This window comes from Crassostrea angulata, chromosome 4 (assembly GCF_025612915.1).
Source record: "Crassostrea angulata isolate pt1a10 chromosome 4, ASM2561291v2, whole genome shotgun sequence".
Classification (NCBI taxonomy): domain Eukaryota; kingdom Metazoa; phylum Mollusca; class Bivalvia; order Ostreida; family Ostreidae; genus Magallana; species Magallana angulata.
In genome coordinates, this window is record NC_069114.1 from 36658016 (window position 1) to 36679614 (window position 21599).

Sequence of the window (21599 nt, forward strand, 5' to 3'; positions counted from 1 at the left end):
CTTCAAAAGATAATCTATGAAATTTGGTAGCAACACTGTACCCCTTCAGCTAAAGCACCGAGTAAACGCAAGGGGGTGAGTGCCAAAAGAAATTCATTTTCTATAAATAATCTGGGTGGGGACATTTTGGCAGAACGTATTTAATATAAGAAAGCAATCAATCCCTGATACCTCAGGACCGTGAATTTCGGAGGTAGATACAACAGGTAAAGGTCCGTGTAATTATTACACATATATTCATATCTATATGTTGTGTTTTACATAATATCTTATATCAGATATACATAGTAAAAATACAGTTTTGAAGAAAAAAATTGATATTTTTTTTAAATAAAAAAATTGTATTTTTTTAAGATTAAGTGGGATATATTGGCTGATATTTGTAACAAAAATATTTCATTGGCACTTTGGAATATATTTCATAGAATCAAAGAAATTAGCTTATATCAATTTCTTATTTATGAAATCTTATTTTTTTAAAAAGATACTTTATAGATCCATCAAATGATATTGGTGTGTCGAGACACTTTAAAAGAAATATATATTACACCGGATTAACGAGAGAGAGAGAGAGAGAGAGAGAGAGAGAGAGAGAGAGATTCTTGTTGATGTTGATTGATTCCCTCACCCCTTTGATTACAGGATGTCTTCCTCGTTTTTCGTGTTGCCGGTTCTGGCCTTGCTGTCCCATGGAACTTTTGCTGCTCTTCCAGACTCCGGTAAGTTATTATTAGATTATCTCTCAGGGATGTTTTTGGCGGGTTCAGTACAAAATCGAATATGATATTTCAGGATGTTCGACAAATTGAAACTCAAGTTACATCCAATAACATGGCTACATTTTTATTTTTATATGACAATTCTTTACCGAAATTACCAATTATGCTTTCTGAAAATTTGAAGATTTTCATCGTTTCTTTACTAAAACAAAATCATTGTAATAGTTAGAATCGTATTCTGAATCCCTAAAAGCCAGTAGAAGTTTTTTTTTTAAATAAACGAAAAGAAAAATCTGAATGAAAGTAGTTGGAAAACTTTTAGTTCATTTCGTGATAAGTATATGAATAACTGAATAACCCCCAAAAAACGACATTATTAATTTACGCACGTGGAGTCTTTTTTTGTTTATAGTAAGTACACTTGGGTAACTTCATGTGCAGTCTGACATTGATCTGCGAGATAAATAGAAGGCATTCGTATATCATAGATACTATATTACTTTTTAATTTTTAAACTTTTATTTTTTTCCCATTTAGATAAGAAAGAATTTGCAATAAATCTATAATGAACATATTAATAATACACTGTACTCAGTACTAGTAAAATGAAATCTATCGAATATTCATACAGCGCCAAATTGCGCTTTAAACGACATTGTTTTGTATTTTCTGGGGGGTTTTTGTTTTAAAAAGTTAGGAAACGATTTTCAATAAAAACACCCCCCCCCCCCCCAAAAAAAAAAAACAACCAACCAAACAAACAAAACAACAACAAAATACATAACTTGTCAAACCTTTTTTTTTTTAAATAAAAAAACTGTAAAACCAATTTTTTTAAAAGATTAAGTGGGGTATATTGGCTGATATTTGTAACAAAAATATTTCATTAGCACTTTGGAATATATTTCATAGAATCAAAGACTATAAATATAAATCATTAGCTTATATCAATTTCTTATTTATGAAATCTTATTTTAAAAAAAAGATACTTTATAGATCCATCAAATGATATTGGTGTGTCGAGACACCAAACACCAACCAAACAGAACAACAACAAAATACATACCTTGTCAAACCTTAAATTTTACATGGGGGGGGGGGGGGTATTATTACTGTAAAAAAAAATTAAGGGAATGGGATGGTTTTTGACTGCCTAAAAAAAGACAAGTCACGTCTGCTAGGTTTTAATATTTTTGTTCTGTCATTGCTAGTAGTTGCAGCACAATCTGGTAATTATCTCTTTTTGTTTGCAATTTCCTTTTGATAAAGGACAAAAAGTTTTTTTAATAATAAAAAATTATCAACTTTATTTGCTCCCGGAATAAAAAGGAATGCATTGCATCGTATTACTTTCCGTAACGCCGAGATCATTTTTCGGTTTCTGATACACGAGAAAATTACCTACAAAGTAAATAGTGAGAGGTTGGTCTGGGCGAAGGTCCACCTACGTATACTTTGACGTGACACCCCTGAAATCCAATAACTCGATAAGAACAGCGAACAAAAAGGTTATAAATCTTCGCAACATCGTCATTTGCTTATTTCACAAAATTCAGTGAATGCGTAATATCTATTCAAATTGTATGAACTATTATCAAAGTTCGCGACAACTCTGAAAAGAGTCTAGCCCACCATATTAGTCCAAATTTCCTTACACAACCAGATAACTTTAACACATACAAACTGTTCCTATATCTTTAGCTTTTGTGTACCTAGTGTCAACATATATTAATTTTGGGTCGGAAAATGAAAATGACCTTTTCAACTTTTAATGCATCAATGTTTCCGTTTTGGAGATAACGCCGTTGCTAGGGACTGCATGTACGTGATTGTCTTGTCTGGATCCGAGACTTTTTTTTCAATTTAAGAAAAAAGGAAATACAAATTTTCGCGATTTATAGAGACTACTGTAATTTTTGTAACGTTTGCTCTTTTACGTTTTATTTGGTAATTCTTTGTAACATTTTTTAAAACAATTTTTGATATGTTCGAAGTTTATATTGGAATACCAAAACTTCCATAATGTTTGGAAAACATTGGATTGCATTTAATAACTTGTCTATGCATTTATTATTTGATTTATTTCAAATTATGGATCATATAAATTGCTGTTGGAAAAAGGAATAGTTTGGCTTTGCAAAACTCAAAAAAAAAATAAAACAATATATGCTACAGTGCTGTGCAATTTATAAAAAGGCATAAATGATACTGATTAAAATGGACACGTACGTAACTGAATGTCTCAGATGCAGTCATAGATACATGTATACATCGTACCTAACATGTCCTTGAAATATTTAAGAATAAGAACACTGTCTTTGAAATGTTTTCTAAAGCTCATAATCTCTGGAATCAATTAAATGTGCCCACTTATCACCACAGAGTTAACATGTCAAATCACGTCGTTTGTTGCTTTGCAACTCAAGAACTAATGGTGTTAGTTCAAATTCATTTAGAATAAAAATGATATCATTTACGGTTTAGGGAAAGGTTTAAAAACTTTTCTCCGCCCATGATGCCACTGTGTATCCCCACAAATGAATGTTACAGCCAGAATTGGGTTCGGGGGATAAAAGTCAAGTTTTAGGCCAACTTTGAATAATTGTTTATTTACCCTCTTCTGACTTAGTGTTTAAACTTTGAGTCGGAAGATAAGCAAATTAGTTTTATGTTTTCAAAATAGCGTAAAATTTGAATTTGATAAATATTTTTTTTAAATTGAAAATGGATCTGCGCATTACATTTGAAATTTAATATTGTGAAAGAAAAGCTCCGAAATGCTCTTAAATCTATTTCAAATTTTACTTAAATATGTTTTGTTTTGAACACGATTTATTGATTGCTCAAAAGGAGCAGAAACATGTTCTAACAACTTACTAGTTCTTGTCCTTAAATATAACAGTAATTGACACGCATATAGTTTTAGAACAAAACAAAATATATATTATGATATTTATATGCACAAAGGCAAATTATTAGAATCTCAAAGATTCGTTTATAAACGTATGCTTATATCTTAAGTTAAATCCTTTTTCATTGGTCGGCCAAACATACGAAAAATATCCTTAACGCTCATGCCATTTATCTAGTGAGGGTTGACATAAAGTTGTCATCTTCATCAAGCGGTCATAAAAAAAACAGCAACAGCAACAACAACAACAACAACAACAAAGAAACAACCCCAAAACAACAACAACAAAAAGCAGTAGAGACGAAGGGAAAAAATATCTATGTATTTCAGATTTGTTTGTAAAAGTGCGCATTGCAATAAAATGGATTCAATATAATTGGATCACTGTTTACAGAAAAAAAAATATTCAAACACGTATATTAATTTTAAAGAAGATGATTTAAAAAAAAAATGTCTTTTGATTTGAAAAAATAGATAAATAATGTTTTCGAACAAATGAAAATTTTAACAATATGCACTGAGGTATCTCTTTTCTTTTGACTGGGAAATGTTATTTGGACAATAAGAGTCAACTAGTTATATGAATGGGGCACCAATTTGTTGTCATTCCAGTTTCTTTATATGTTTGTCTGAATGTTAATCCGTCCTTCCATATCGTTACATCCATACAATGTTAAAAATGAACACAGCACACATTTTACATGTTTAAGGGGAAAAGGGAGTTTTATATGAGATATGAATGTTACAATTTAATTTATTATCTTATATTTCTTTCTGAACCATAGCGTATTCAGTGTAATTTTTGATTTTTCGAAACAATATACTTATTTTTAAAGAAAGATGTACATTCTCACATCTCCCCTAAACCGAGTGCTTTTAGTATAAGCTTTAATATTTTGCACTATTCAGAAACTATTTTGTGATTGATTACAATAGTAATCATTGAATTAAGATACAGAAAAAATAACCAAAAGCAGAAAAAACCCAAGAATTGAGGCATCACAGTTTATTTTTCTTTTATAATCAGCTTTAAACTTTCGTGTACCATCTACCTTTTCGTGTTACAGTGTGCAAGACATCTCTATGGAATGGCATCACCGAGTCCATGATCAAAACTTCGAACCCGTCAGCTAGACACGTAATGAACGCGCGCCTGGATTGTTGTCCAGGTAATTCCAAGTCTTTTTCTATAGATTACATTTTGGCTAGAGGATAAACAATTTTGTTCAAGCTTTTTTTTGTAAATGAAAAAAATAAACATTTTGGTCATTGTTAACCAACAAATAATCGTAAAACTTATCGTAACTGATATTCGGATTCATTGAAAACTAGATTTTTTTCATTTTCCTAATATTAACTTGTATGCTGTTCAATCATTAAAAATGGATTAATTTCATTTATACTGTAACAGATAAAAAAGACAAGGGCGGGTGGTGTGGAGACACGCATGGTTCACCGGATCACTGGATCGAGGTGGACTTCCCTCAGGGGGCGGGGATACGGGGTCTCGTCATTCAGAAGCCCCAGGATGGACATGGGGAATACGTCAAGACTATATCTATACAGTTTATGCTGGAAGGATCGTCGCAATGGCAGTACCTTTCTCCTGACCCAACTAAACCTCAGGTATCAGAACGATATATTAAAATATGAAGAAAAAAACATTAAGTACCTTTTGTTGCATGTAGCTTTCACTTGGCTGCAATGAAATACATTTTAACTTACAAAAAATCATCTCCATCTCTTTTTTCAATTTATTTTCCAAGATTCTAATTTAAAAAATGATAAGATGAAACAATAAATTTTGTATTTAATTTGATATATGCCCGATTTGCTAAGACTCTGTGTTCTTTTAGGTACTAAATGCTCTAAGTGGCACAACAGACACCACAACAATTACAATTACTCCTGGAGTAGCTGTCTCTAAATTCAAAATAAATATTCTATCATACCAGAGGGGTCCTTGCTTACGCTTTGATCTTCTGGGATGTTCCAATTACAAGGGTAAATTCAATAGAAATAAGATGAAGAATATTTTTTTGAAGAAAAAAAAAACAGCTGACGCCGAATTGAATAATTTTTTTTAATTTGAAATACTAGTACTTATAAACGCGCTTGAAAGTATTTCTTTTAAACTAGGACATTACAATCTTTAAAATCTTTACAGATTTGTGTCCAAATACCTGTTTGAATGGAGGGCAGTGTATTGCAGAGAACCAATGCTCGTGTCCCGGCAACTACAATGGAAATAGATGCGAAAATCTAAGTACGCCCTATGCAGCACAATACACAGATAATCATAGCATACAAAAATTCTTAACAATACTAGCCAGCGTTTTATAAGCAATAAAATACCCTAACATATTTCTTACTTTTACTTCATCTTTTTTATAATAGCAATGATAAATAATTTGGTTCTTTCAAATTGTTATCTCTTTTTTTCTTTTTTCATTTGCAGTTTCAAATGCAGGTGAGTAAGCTAACCATTCTCATTGTACTATAACGTCAGCGGTAACCAGGTTATCATGGATTCTTACCCTGGTTAATGCATCTGATCGGATTTTTAACTAAATACATATGACAGTTGGAAAGAATATTCATTAAGAATATACACTGTAGGACACAGACAAAGACAACCAATATCTTTAAAAACTTTGATTGTATTCGTATAAACCACAAAATGCTACTTTCATGTACATGCAAGTTAAATAAATTTGGTCTTTAAAAAAAATATGCCGATTGGCTATATGTCCATGCTTACAAGTGACACTGGATATAATTCTCTTACCTAAAAATGAAAACTTGAAATGAAATTCAAACTGCATAACATTTTCTGCGTAGTCTGTGAAAGTTCACTAGGAATGCAGAGCGGGGCCATTTTGGACAATATGATATCCGCTTCCTCGTCTGCTCCAGGGAAAAACAAGGAAAAAGTCCGATATAATTGCTGCTCGGGTATGTAAATCGGTTCTGGTGTAAATATTTAATAAGGATCAAATAAATGTTTATTCAAATTTTAAATTCTAAACAATTTTTCTAAAAAGTCTGAAGTTCCCCTTTACAATTTTTCTTCAATATCCTTCTTATCATTTCATTCATAATGTCCTCTTATTAAGAAACAATTAAAATTAGATTGCGGTTTGTAACTTTACTTTGACTGTTCAGGCGAGGAAAATGGTGGGTGGTGCCCAGCATCTAGTGATCAGACCTCTTGGCTAGAAGTCCGGCTCTCTAAACCAACGGCTCTCTCAGGCCTGTACTTTCAACACCCTAGTCAGAAAGACTCGTTTACATATCCGAACATGTTCATGAAGACATTTCAGCTTAAATTCATTTCGGCGCTGGATCCTTTGAAAGAATGGAGAAGTTTTAATGAGGTACAGACTGTGATGATATATATTCATATTTACATCTACCAAGTATTATTTACTCTATTTCTTACGGAAATTTATAGTTAATTCATAGCTGTATAGAAACAGACAGACGGAAATCTACACGTCCCGTTTATCGAATGGTCGAAGCATACAGCGGCTAAAACTGACAAGAAATTGACAGGACTGAAATTGACATGCTCTGTTTATCTATTGGTCGAAGCCAACAGCGACCTAAGAAAGATCATGCACGGACTGCACGAAATACTAGTAATCATGATGATGTCAGACTCAAAGTCTCACAAGAGATGATTTGGCTGTTTCTTTTAACTAACGTACTTGTGTACGTTAACAGTAATTTAGTAAATATTATTAACTTTTCATAATCAATTTGTTAATTAGTCAAATGAGAGATGTTAATAAAAATGCTTTCTTTGATGATTCATACGGGTTATGAAGGTAGCGATCATTGCAGAAAAATTTACATAATCCGCTAACGCGGGTTATGTATTTTTTCTGCAATGTCGCTACCTTCATATCCCGAATAAATCACCACATGAAGCATTATATTGTTTAAATATACTCATTTGACAACAACATTATGTGGCTTAAGACTCTTTATTTTGATAGTACTGATTTTTAAATAACATATACCGTGTATCAACGAATTTATCAAAATATTATTTTGACAGCCGGAGCGTTTAAAATAGTTTTGGGGGAAAAACGCATATCAAATTCAGTATTGTTATTCATATAAAATTCATTAAATAAGGAAAGACTTTATTGATAGTTTTATTCATCAAAACAAATATTTGAATACTTATTTTCATTAAAGCGGAAATTACATAATATTTTGTTGAAATACCACACCGAATAATAGTAAACAAATAGCAAATCCCCATCTATTTCAGCATATTCCATCCATTCACAACTCAACCTTATACTACAACATTGGCCTGCAGCCTTACATTGTAACAGATGCTATAAGGATTTATCCGGAAACCTTTGAGTCTGCGGCCTGCTTCAGGGTGGAACTCGTTGGATGTGACCCAGCAGGTAAGTGGGATGGATTGTCCACAGGATATCAGTTGTTTAGATTATGATTGATATACATTGTCGTCTTTTTAAGAAATAAAGTACGAGATTTCGGGAATGTTGCAGAATAACCTCCTCGGTCTCGAAATGTTGTTTTGAAATATAAAAGCCGAGGCGTTAGCCGAGGCTTTTATATTTTAAACAACATTTCGAAACCGAGGAGGTTATCCTGCAACATTCACGATAACAAGAACTTTATTTCTATTCTACTAACAGCCCAGTATTTCTACAGATCGTTTCTCCTATAGAGAGACGATCTAGGTCATTTTGACGGCTGTTCCGTGTAACCCCAATGGTTTTGTTGGTAATGTGTATACATGTGTATCGATCAAAGGAATCACATGCAGACGACAGAATTTTCTTTGGATTTTTAATACTCTTATCTTATTTATAAAATATCTTTGAATCATGTTCCTAATATTATAAGGGCAATTTAATACGATTATTACTACTACACGATATATATATATTTTATGTAAAAACATGCAGTGAAAAAATGCTAGGGAGGTGCTAGGAACAGCCGCATTGATCTCTTAAAAATAAACATTTGAGGCAATACACATCGTTTTGACTGGAACTAACACGTGAAATTGACATGGTTTTAAAACTTTTTAAGGTTTGAAGTTGTACTTTCATAGTCAGTGCGAGACAAATAGGTATTTCTGATCTGATAATTTACTGATGACGTTCGTGGTATATTGGAGAATAATTTCTTTGATATCGGCAATAACTGTAGTAGAATATGGGATAGACTTTAGAGATTATCTATGAAAAAGTACAGTTATTTTTCTTGCTGTTGTTAATGGCAATACCTGTATAATTGCATGGAATTTGAAATTTGTATTGTGATTCTTTTGTTTTCAAGCCCTCTGTCCTAAAGATTTTTGTAAGAATGGGGGAACTTGTATGGGAACAAACGTCTGTAAATGTGTATCTGGCTTCTATGGTGACAGTTGCGACCAGTCAGGTATATTGCATTCCTCATTTAATTCAAATTGAATACAAACAACATTTTTATTTTGAAAAAATCCTTTCATCACTTTTCTTAATTAAACAGCTTCGCAGATGGTACACCTCAATTTTGGCTTCACTCAAATCATTCAGCATATAATCCAAACAACCATTAATATCAACTTGAACACTCATGGAAACGTGAGTATCGTTAACACTCCCACTGGAAACGGCGTCCAACTGACCGGAAATAGTTACGTCACGGTCAACAACACGGGATTCAACGCCTGTCTTAAGGACATCACCTCATGCACGTCAGGTTTCACCTTGACAATCAACGTCAACTTGCAACATCAACTTGCAAATAACGCCTACATAATTTCCAGCGGAGGAGATTTGCCAAACCATTCAGGAATAGCTCTTTACAATGTTAACAACCAGTTGCATTTCGTTGTAACCACATCCTCCAACCAGTGGATTGTTATAGTCCCAAACACCCTGACAGTAAATGTATGGCACAAGATTGAACTGTCTTGGAGTAAGACCTCTGGAGCATCATTAGTCATCGATGGTCACCTGGCTGGTTCTGTCATCCAGGCACAGCCCACACCCGCAGCCACCCAGGTCAAGCCCATCAGCATAGGGTTCGGCTACCACCAGCAGATTTCCATATCCATGACTTTCAGTGGACTTCAAACGTTTGATTCTCACCGAGAAAACCTTATTGTGAATGGACTGGTATCAAGCACAAGTTAGTAATAGAATAACTTCTTTTAATTTGCATGTTTTTAATTAATGTAATGCGTTTCTGTAGTAAATGGAATGATTTATTTGTTACAGCAGTGGCTCCCACAACTCAAAAGCCAGCAACAACAACAACAACAACGGCACAACCTAGTAAGTTATTAGTATTCCAGTCAAACTTTAACAACGAAAATAAATTAGTTTTTAGATATAGTTGAAATAATTTTTTGTTTACAGCAACGACCACAATAAATACAACACAGGCTCCTTCGACCACAACTACACCAATAAGTAAGTTGAATATCTGCATGCTATCCTACCAAATAATTCTCAACGGCATACATGTATCTAAAATCTATGTCGGTTTCATATCTCAATCATTCTTACGAAAACAGGTCAAACTACAACACATTCATGCGATCAGCAAACCTTGGATTTCAGTTTCAATAAAATTCAAGACAACGTCCTTATCACACCTTCGTACAATTTTACTGTTTTTGGTAAACCTAATCTGACCCCTGAACAAAACGGCAAAGCTATACTGGAGCTGCATAAAGATGGGCAGTTTGTAGAATTGCCAAACCATGGATTAGAATGCATTCAGGACATGACTAAATGCGAACATGGATTCACACTGAGTGCTGAAATCAAACTGATGGACCTGAATTCCACAGACAAAAGATACATATTCTCCAGCGGAGGAGATCAGGTTGGGGCAAGCGGACTGGCATTGTATCTTTGGCATGGGGAACTGTATTGTTCTACGAAGAAAGATAATTTTATGTGGACTGCAAAGCAAAAACTGAATGTCAAAGTAGGTGAATGGCACACATATCAAGTTTCTTGGAACAAAAAAGATGGCTTTATCGTCTATCTTGATGGAAAAGAATTCATGTCACATTCAATAAAACTTCCAAATCCAGATCAACCAACTGTGTACCCTTTGTATATAGCGAGCGCACCAAACCATACGTTCAGCTCCACTGCAATGGAAGTCAAAAACCTGTTCACGTGGTCCGCATCACGTGACTCTCTGATTGGACAAGGATGCATAACAGGTAATGCTCGTGCACACTTGAAAAATGATTTTGTTCAAATCATGGTGATGAATTAATTATTGACATTTATTGTTTAACAGAATACAGCACAGTTGCACAACAGACAACAGTCTCCACAGTAGCAACAACAACAACCCAAACAACAACAACTCAGCAGCCATCAACATCAACAATACAACAAACAACTCAGCAGCCAGCATCACCAACAACCACGGTACAACCAACAACAACCACAACAGCTGCTACAAGCACGGCAGCTGCCACCACAGTGCATGTGCAAACAACAACAGAGGACAAGAGTAAGTCAAGTTTTAACACCATTTCATCACTATGAATACCATATCTTGCAATATCAAAATAAATACTGTGGAATCATTTTATCCCGAGGTTGAGAGACGTTTGAGAGCGGTCAAAAATGACTGTTTTGAGTAAAAGTATTTTTAAGGCAACAATTCAAATAAAAAAAGAATAGACGATCGGTACTGAGTTGGTAGGGTGGGTATATTCCTAAATGTTGACCATGATATCTACAACGAACATCAGTGATTCCACAGTATACATGAAATTTTCAAACGCTAGTGGTAAACTCTAGTTAAAAGCTTTGCGTGTAAATGCATTAAGATATTTTAAAGCGAGCGTGGTTGCTGCATGCAACTTGCAATGCATTGATTGCGGCGGTAAAGATAAAATAGTTGTTATCCATATACAAATTTTGAGACAAAAATGAAATCTAGAGGAATTTTTTTTTATTTGCATTGCATTGACAAATTTATAAATTTGATATGATCTTAAAATGACAATTTTATATTAACTTATAACAGGTATACAAAAAGAAATAACATTAAACTACAGTTTTCTCAGCATTACCGGAAATATTCTTCAGACACCTGCGCAGAACTTTACTGTTCATGGGCACCCGCTGATTGTGCAAGATGGCGGCGACAAAGTTTTAGTATTGAATAAAACTGGACAATATATTGAGTTCCAAAGCTCCAATACAACTACTTGTATCAATAACATTGCAAACTGCTCCTCGGGATTCAACTTTAATATCAAAGTAAAATTTATTGAAATTTCAACAAATAAACTGTTCATTCTCTCAAGCCTGAAGGAAGAACATTCTGGTATAGAAATGTACTACTTAAACGGATCATACTTCGTTAAAATTGTTTCTAGTAAGCACTCTTGGAGCCTTGTAGCTTCATTTGAAACTAAAGTTAATGTTTGGTATACGTACCGCATTGAGTGGAGTCTAATCTCTGGGCTTCTTCTGCACGTCAATAATGTCCTGGTTGGAAACGCCTTTGCCACACAGACAAATGTGAATCTACAGGCTCAATCCTTAGTGATTGGAAGCTCACATTTAATTGACTTTTCCTACTCGTCACATGTGCTCATTACTGGAATGAGAGAGATAATAAAACCCAAAAATGGTAATCAATCATCGATTTTTAATTCTTATTAAAAAAAAAAAAGGCAATCACAATCTTTATGTGACTGTAAGATCAGCATTTAATTTTTTAAAACTTTAAGAAGTTGAATGTTAGGTTAACTTTAAACTTAAAGTTACTCTAGTTTTTAACTTATTTTTTTCTTGCAATTGTTGACAGATTCCAATGCGCATGCGCACATTGCTGTGGAGCTGAACTACAACTTTATTAGCATAGAGGGCAATCTATTGCATACCCCAGCGCACAACTTCACCGTGCATGGACATCCGCTACTTATACAAAGCGCGAGCTTAAACAAAACAGCAGTAGTGCTAAACAAAACAGCACAATATATCGAATATTCAAGTCATACAAACTTGCATAGCTGCATAGGGAATATCTTGCACTGCACGGCGGGATTTACTTTCACATTCGATCTGCAATTTTTGCATGCGCCATCGCTTACTTCAAAAATGTATATCTTGTCCAGTTCTGGGCCGCTGAATCCTGGAATAGAAATGTACTATTTCAACCATACTTTTTATCTTAGCGTCATGACTACACAAGTTTGGGTGCTTGAATTTCCATACGGTTTCAGTGTAGAAACATGGCATAAGTATCGCATTGTTTGGAGTGACATGAGTGGACTGACCTTGCATATTGATGGAATGAACGTCAATTCTAAAATTCCCGTATCAAATGTAACGGTGACACTGCAGCCACTTAGTCTTTTTATTGGTTCTCCTCATAATCATCAGGCTAATTACATACCAAATATTATGATTTCTGGGGTGACGGAAATTGTGTACATAACGGGTAAGAGAATGTATATCTTCCTTTCTGTTAAATATGTAATATATATTACGTTTGGTAGAGGTTTAATTTTGCTACCTTACTTTACCTTCAAAAATATGATGTTTCAGAATCAACGATAATTAAACCAAACACCATCCCTCAGTACCATTTTGAATTGACTGCTATATCGACCAATACAACCACAGTGACATCTAACAGCATCAACATGAACCTTGTCGGAACCCCTTCCATTGATTCCAGGAACAACTCCACCTGTTCATTGCACATTTCCAATACCAGCCAATACCTCGACCTCGGAGAACACCGGGACCTTTGTTTTGGAAACATTGGACTTTGTTTTAATGGACTGACGATCCAAATCATTGTCAAATTCAGGGTCCTGGACGAGGGAACGGTTGTTTTATCGAGCAGTGGAAGCAACATTTTGGGCACCGGAATGGAAATCGTATATCAATATGGTCGTCTTCAGTTCGCTGTCTCAAATGCAGCTCACTCCTGGTTTGCAAGTGTTGGGCGAGATAAGATCCAATTGAATACATACGTAAAGATAATATTTTCTTGGTCTCCAAAGGAAGGCGTCAAGATTGTAATTGACAACCATGTTGTCGCGACCTCCGTAACTTCTATTCCACACCCGACCGTAAGCACCACGAACGAGCACATTTACGTAGGAAATTCTCCTTCCACGACGTCAACGACTGTCAACCTGTGTATAAAATCCGTCATCATATACCATGCTTGGATAGGAGATTGTATATCAGGGGGCATCATACCCCCTCCTATTGAAAGTAAGAACATAGCAATTATTCACATCATCATTCAATTGTTATGCAATTTCTTGCCCAATGGGATGTATTACATTTGAGAGGTTTCTTTGTGTGTAGTGACGACACCAGCTCCAGTGCAGACGACCCCAGCCCAGACTCGACCACCAACAACAGATTTTTGTCCCTCTGGACAATATGTTTGCAAGGGTAAGCTGACAAACAAGGTTTGGCAAAAGGAAAAAAATGTCATTATGGAAGTTTCTAATTTTCAATTGCACATTATATCATTGGATTATTTTACAATTTGATGTTTTATGAATACATTTTACTTTGGAGTGATATATATGTTTCAGACTTATCAACAACGCCATTGCAAACAACTGCGCGCTCAACAGCTAAAGCAACAACTGTTCAGCAAACCACAACAAAAAAACCAACGACTACCCAACCGGCGACAACCGCCCGACCTACGACTACAGCTAGACCTACTACTACAGCTAGGCCTACGACTACCGCAAGACCTACGACTACAGCTAAGCCTACAACAACCGCACGACCTACGACTACCGCTCGACCAACAACAACTACCACCACACCAACTACTACGACCACGCCTACGACGACTACAAGACCAAGACCGACCGTTCCCTCATACACAAATCAACCTAATCTGAAGCCGTCCGTCGATGGCAAATGTGCAGCATATTTGACCTGCTCTTTCCAGAAAGCTATTGAAGATAATGTAGAGTTTATAGTTTGTTTGAACATTGGCAACCGTAATTGTGTACTGAGAAACATCGTCCCTGGTCGAACAAGTGAATACAAGTTTCCAGTGACTCAAATCAACGAAAACTTGTACAAACAGAAGGTGTGTTGACATTATTTGTGATAAGCTTCACAATAACACAGTACTGCCTGGGTACTTGTGTTATATGGCGTAATGGTCTTCATGTTCTTTTTCAAATACATTATATTTTTATGTATTAATACATATACAAGATAAAAACCAAAATGGTTATTTTCTTGAAATGATTGTATATGTTAAAGGTTGGTAATTTGCTTTCAGATAACGTGTTCCATCCAAGCAAAATTCAAGGATCAAAATGCGCTTACCCCAGTATTTACAAGTAACATTGTCGAGCCTAACATACAGGTAAATGTTTCGATTAACATAGGAAAAAAGAACGATTAGTCTTTCGCAAACTTTTTGTAATTCTTATTCTTTTGGGTTTGTTTTTACTTTTTTTCAGATAACCTCCGGAAATAATATGCAAATTACTGAGGGAACAGTCTTTCCAATCCCACACATTCTTATCAGCGTAACAGCACCACCCCAGTTCTTTTGTTGCACCGGATGTAGAGGGCGCTGTGAATTCAAAGTAACTGCAATGTTAGACTTCCGCCGCATCATCAGGTCTTGTCCAGGTGGACGATCAGTTGTCCCGCAAGCTCTGATTGGTTGGGCCGGTGAAAAACAATCGAACACTCCCGAGGCCTGCGGTGTTGTGGTTAATTGTCATAACTGGGAAAACCCTATAAGTATACCGGTGTATGCTACGGTGGATGGGAAATATGATCGCGATCAGACGGTCAATTACAATGTCCATGCTAACATACTCAACGTACAATCTGGGTCAGTGACCGCCACACCCCAGACGTTGAACATAGGAAAAGTTTCAGTGAGTCTTCTTGCTAAATTGTTATACAGTTGTAATAAAGTTGGGAAAATTACGATGTATTTCGTTATTTGTTGCTATTTAACATTCATATTTCACATACAAATATTTTCCCCATTTTTCAGGTCACAACGAAAGACAATGACCACAAGTCAGTCTGTAGCTCTGTGAACGATCCTCATATGACCACATTCGATGGCCGGTAAGGTCATCTGTAATTTATATACCATAATAAATATAAAATGTTACTAGTACTTTTACATTCAAGTTAATGCTCATTATATGAAATGAATAATGGTTTCTCTTTTTTACTTTCTAGGCGGTACAACAATTTCCTCACTGGCGACTTCATTTTGTATCAACATACCACTTTACCATTTGAGGTATGTCATTAATCCCACCCCTCGCTCAATGAAAAAGAAAAACCCTTGAATTTTGAGATAGATATGTGTTTTGCTAAGAAGAAACAGTCTGCTTAAGACTACAACTCATTCCATTCAGGTACATGCAAGATACGCCAAGTGTAGTTCCTCCTCACGCGCTACATGTAACTGTGCCGTCGCCATAAAGTCGGGCGATGACGTAATTACCTTCACTGGTTGCAATGGCGGCGGATCGACGGCGACGACACACGGTCACAACATCTTTGACCTTTTATTCCATCGCCATCATGATCACCATCATCACAGCTCTAGCCACACGGCACCTATTGCGGTGGCATTGTACAAGAATGGGCAGCTTACCCCAGGTACATATATCAGGAGATACGGCTGTGGTCAGAAATACGAGGTAAGACAACAATAGGTAAACTAGTACTATAAAACAAAAGTAATCAGTATTTTAACAATATCAATTCTACCATAGTTTGTCGTGATAGTTCTTATTGCACGTGCATAATGTTCTTTGTATTAAGGTGCTTCTACCGACCGGTACCATTATAACAATACAGACCAGCACCAGAGGTTTCATCAACATCTGGATCAAGCCATCCAGTGTGGATCGCAACAAAGTCTCGGGTACAGAATTTCATATCTTGAAAAGATTCTTTTTTGTGTTGTTTACCTGCAATCGAATGTTGGTTGATTGCTTTGGTATTCCCGTTTGATGTATCGGCAATCAAAGGTTGGTTAATGGTTTTAATAGTGAAGTTTTGATGCATTTTTTCTCTATACCAGGTCTCTGCGGAAACTATGATGGTCACTCTGGAAACGATGTCCCTGGGTCAGACCGTTATCCTAACGGATTCTGTAATAGTCACAGGTAAGTACTTAACCAAATCTCTTGGAAGTGTTCAGAATTAAAGCTAATGTAAGGGGAACGATAAGCGCAATTTCCTTTCATTTTTTTCAGACCAGCAGAAGGGATATTTACCGGAGTCAAGCCTGGAACTTTGCCTGGAATAACGACCTGGTGTAGCTGTGTGCAGTCCAGAACCCCGTACTGTTCTCCCGGATACGGCATTTTTGTTTGTGAAAAGAACAGTAAGTTAAATGAAAAGCATATTTTTGCTGTATAATTTAATCGAAATACGCAACATTTGAATGATCCCCTGCGTGCCTGACATCTCTTTCATTACTTGGCTTTTTTTTTTTTTTACATTATCCTCTTTTGCAAAGGTGTCGTTTTTTATCCGTTCACTGTTCCCTTTGAAAGAACGTAAAAAGCTTATAGCAAAAAGGATGGGTATACTGGTCAACTCCAGTTTTTCTTTATACTCAGTATTTCATGAATTATCAATTAACAGGATATGACATCACATCCACCATTGTCAACCAAGCGTTGGTTCCACGACCATCCACTCATAGAATGCGACGACAGGCAGAGATTGAGAATAGTATTCCAGACCTCGAGGAAGTATGCTAATTCATATTTTCAATATTTATTGTATAAAGCCTTTACTGTAAGTTTTGAAAAATATGTACCGCATTTGTGCAATCGATTTTTTGTATAACAATAACAGATAAAATATAACCCAACTGAATTTGCCATTTTAGGATGGTACATATACAAAAGATCAAGCGATAAGTTATTGCGAAGAATTCATCTCAAACAACACAGCCTCAAAGCACTGCATGGCTGTTTTGAACTCCAAAAACTACACCAGTCAAATTGAAAGCTGTGCCGAGGATTTAAGGGTATGCTGAATAATTGATATTACTTTGAATTCGTTACATAAAGACCAATACCTTCTAGTATAAAGTTTTATTGTTGTGGGGTTTTGTAGCTGACGGGAGACCCCGGTTGGGCCCAGGATCACATAAGTGACATCATTGACAACTGTCTGAGCGAGGTCAACAAACAGCAACCGGCGGAGAATGATACCACTGCGCCAACATACAACGCCACGGAAATCACCTCTAACCTTTGTCAGCTGGATTGTGGGAATTATGGACACTGTGCAGAAGGTATGTTACTCAACCATATCTTTAAATTATCAAAATTTATACTACGAATGTTCCATAGCTTTCTTCATTATTTCAATTACTGTGTAAACCCTTTCTGGAGTTCAGATTTATTGGTATTTTCAAAATTTTCATTATTGAAAGTAAAGTTAAATCTATAGGAGGAGTTTTTGGTTTTTGAATAGGCGTGTGTCGATGCGATGACGGTTGGTCGGGTACACAATGTGACATCCACAAGTCTACCAGACCGTTCGTCATGGAGACCCTGTTTAATGGAACTAGCTGTGATACGTGTGGCTGTGACACGCAACAGACTGAAGACTGCAGCACGGCCACCATTTACGGAGCCAACTTTGTGGATTCTTCAACGTTGACCTGTCACTACAAATTTGTCAAGGTCAGGTCCTACGTCCTTGTTGTTCTAGAAACTTGTGGAATTCGTTTCTCTGTTTTCTGAAAGAAACTGTCACCAAAACTTGACTGAAATAATGAGCAAATGAACGGAGCAACAATTTCAACGATTTAGATCGGGAATTTTTGATACTAAAGCCTTTTATAGGTAGTTAATGCTCTAAAAAAAATGAACATGCTATTTGATGAAATTTAATGTTATACGTGGATGCATTTTTTAGATTGAGGAAAATGTGGTTACGACCACAGAAATGAGAACTGTCGTCGGCGATTTCATCAACATGAACCAGATATCGTGCAAACTCCCGGAATCTCGAGGCGGTGCCTTGATCCAAGTTAGTAACGATGGACAGACCATGAGTGAAAGCAGCTACCTCCATCTTGTCTACGACTCGAGATGTTTTGATTGCTCGCTCACAGATGACGTCATGAATTCCAAATGTACACTGAGAGTAAGCACTTCAAGAAACTCCTGGAAACAAATTCTTCTAGTATAACGATAGGTCATTTTGTATTCTAACAATGTATTTACTATGTATTTTTTCGCAGGACAACACATGTCTTATAAATGGAGAATGTCATTCATTGAATGAGAAGAAAGGTTCAAACCATTGCAAGCTCTGTGATCCATCTGTGAGCACATCTTCATGGACAAACAGTGACAGTAAGTCTCCATATACCAAATAAAATTTAAAAAACGATAGATTTTAATGCTTTGATTAAGTCTCTTGAGACTATTTAAAAGTGCGTTGTTGTATGAATAAATCATATCAAATGATGACTTATTTTGAATTCTCGTAGCTGAGCAGTGCCGACAAGAGTTCGCAGCCATTCAGGTGTCTAAGCCGGACTCGGAGAAAGGCTACAGCAGTGAGCTGGTCACCATCCTAGCCGTGGCGTGCGGTTTCATCGGGTTTATCCTTCTGTTGACTCTGTTCTACATATGTAAACAAAAGTACGTTTTAATTGACTGGTTGCTTTAACAAATTATTATAAACATATGCTCTCTTATCTTAGTTAATTACACACTGGTGCTGAAAAATTAGAATAAAGTTGTAAATTAAGGTGAAATACCAATAAATCGTCGGAAACACCGAACTTACATGCGCTTATCGAACCTGGCCCAAATGCTTATTCTCTTTCCTTTTTTGAGTCATTCATGCCCTATTCTGATTGGCACTTTCACTATTGTGAAGAAAACCTCCCCCATCGCATTGATTACAACAGCACATTTTCTTATGATTTGCCTTTATACATGTATCTCCAAAAACTAGACTTTTTGAAATTTAATTCTTTCCGATTGGTGGAAAAAAATATCCATTAAAACTAAATCTGGTTGCGCTAAATGTGCAATTTGATTTCTTTTAATTTATCAGTGGTATTATAGAATGATTCCTTATTTTCCATAGAGAGAGAATGCAAAAGCGCAAAGAGAGCGGACTGTACAGAATTCAAGACGACACACCCGAGGTTCCCCACCATTCAATGCTAACGGAGCACGGAGAGGGAGGCGCAATTCACAACCCAGCTTATGCCGAGGAGAAGAGCAGACTGTGATTGAATGAATTAAAAAAACACCTTAATTTCGAATGCATTCTAACGTATACATGTACGAGTATATATGCAATATTCATACTAGTGAACCGGTCCTGCGGGCAGGGGGAATATATTTTATATAAAAAAAAAATCAACTGCTTATTCCATTCATGAATTTGATTCTTTGATCAATGACCATTAAAAAAATAAAATGGCTTAATTTTTATCATTTTTGTTTTAATGCAAAAATGTGTGTACTTGATTGCAGGATATTTACATGTATTTAATATGGCAGACAAATGCCTACCTACTGATATTATACCGATCACGTGACGTTTATTTTGATAATTTTTCATTAATACTTGTTTTGATACCATTACTTCATATGTATATAATTGCAGTTCTACTGTATTGCTTGTAACAGATTTTTTTTATTGCAAATAAAGATGGAAGTTTATTGGGTTTTTTCAATAGCAATACCTGAGGCGAGTTTAACAGAGCAAGCGCTCGCGAGCGCTCGCCAAAATTCCCTATACCCGCAACACAAATTTTGGCGCTCTGGTAATCTCGCACATCATCTGAGGCGACTGAATAAAAATTAAAACAAATGATATGAGAGAGAGAGAGAGAGAGAGAGAGTGCGGCACAGTATACCCTATACAAAAGGGGATTGTTACAGGGTTAGTTCCACATTATCTTCCAAGCTTCGTATGAAAAAAGTGCCTTGACCCCATCCCGTGCAAGACGTTAAAATAACAGTCCAGTATCTTCAAATCCAATATACGTGGAAAGGATGGAAAATGTTCAATACAACATTAAAAATTAAAGACATGATAAGAATTGATTAAATTGTTCCATTCTGCTTCTGATTAATAAATTCAAAAAGATGCATTGAATATTTCCTAAAAGGCTAAAAATCCGCATTCTGATTTTACAAACATACGCTACAGTATTAAAAAAGGTTAATACATCTTCGATGCATGATATATTTAATGATAGATGCTAGCGGATTAGTTTCATACTTGCATTGACCACCATGCAAGGAAAGAATTTTTATTGTAGAGTAGTGTGACATGCAAGATCTGCAAATATGCAACATAGTTATAACGAAGTCGAAATAAGGCAACAGAGAACGTTCATGGATTGGAAGATGAAGAAGTATATTGTTATTTGTATTCCTTTTTAATTTGACCGTAAAATAATAATTTTCGGCAGCTAGAAAATCCAGTGTCCTTGCAAGATTACGTGAAAATTCGACAATATATTTACATTCACTGTATGTTCTCCTATTTTGTTTAAGCAGACCGATAGTAGTTCACAGCGCAAGAGAAACTGACAGGATTGAAATTTACACGGTCGATTTCTAACCAGTTCATATAATTATGCAGTTTATCGATCGGTTGGTCGAAAGTTTCAGCAACCTAAGAAAAATCACGGACTACACGAAATAATTATGATGATGCTAGACGAAAATTCTCATATATGATCAAGACTTGGTAATTTCTTTTATCTCACGTACTAATGTACATGTACATATATATCAACAATAATTTATTTTTACCTACTATTTATCATTGATTCGATAATTTATTACAAGAAAGATGTAAATATAAACAATTAAATGCTGTCTTTGATTAGAAATGCGAACTTTACGCGGGTTATACTAGTGTATGCAATTATGCTACCTTCATACCCCGCATGAATCACCAAAG

At 35.6% G+C, this 21599-nt stretch overlaps 1 protein-coding gene across 2 annotated transcripts; it reads left to right on the plus strand.

Annotated features, from left to right (window-relative positions):
• On the plus strand, positions 1-20344 carry LOC128181383 (uncharacterized). 2 transcript variants are annotated; one of them, XM_052849775.1, is made up of 37 exons: positions 1-75; positions 643-719; positions 4698-4799; positions 5042-5256; positions 5487-5634; positions 5798-5896; positions 6089-6100; positions 6472-6585; positions 6796-7007; positions 7913-8057; positions 8962-9063; positions 9154-9798; positions 9888-9944; positions 10029-10082; positions 10187-10849; positions 10930-11148; positions 11671-12282; positions 12460-13095; positions 13203-13883; positions 13980-14069; positions 14216-14730; positions 14929-15015; positions 15113-15541; positions 15664-15740; positions 15858-15921; positions 16040-16327; positions 16452-16554; positions 16714-16798; positions 16889-17019; positions 17283-17392; positions 17533-17673; positions 17763-17943; positions 18126-18337; positions 18573-18803; positions 18901-19015; positions 19153-19306; positions 19761-20344. In XM_052849775.1, exons 1-37 carry the CDS (start codon positions 17-19, stop codon positions 19906-19908), a joined length of 8013 nt encoding a protein of 2670 aa, XP_052705735.1. In that variant the 5' UTR covers positions 1-16; the 3' UTR covers positions 19909-20344. The 2 variants fall into 2 exon arrangements, with proteins under 2 accessions (XP_052705735.1, XP_052705734.1); XM_052849774.1 differs by lacking the exons at positions 1-75; positions 643-719; positions 4698-4799; ... (4 more) ...; positions 11671-12282; positions 12460-13095 and having other exon boundaries at positions 6438-6585.
• Positions 20345-21599: the final 1255 nt, after the last annotated feature.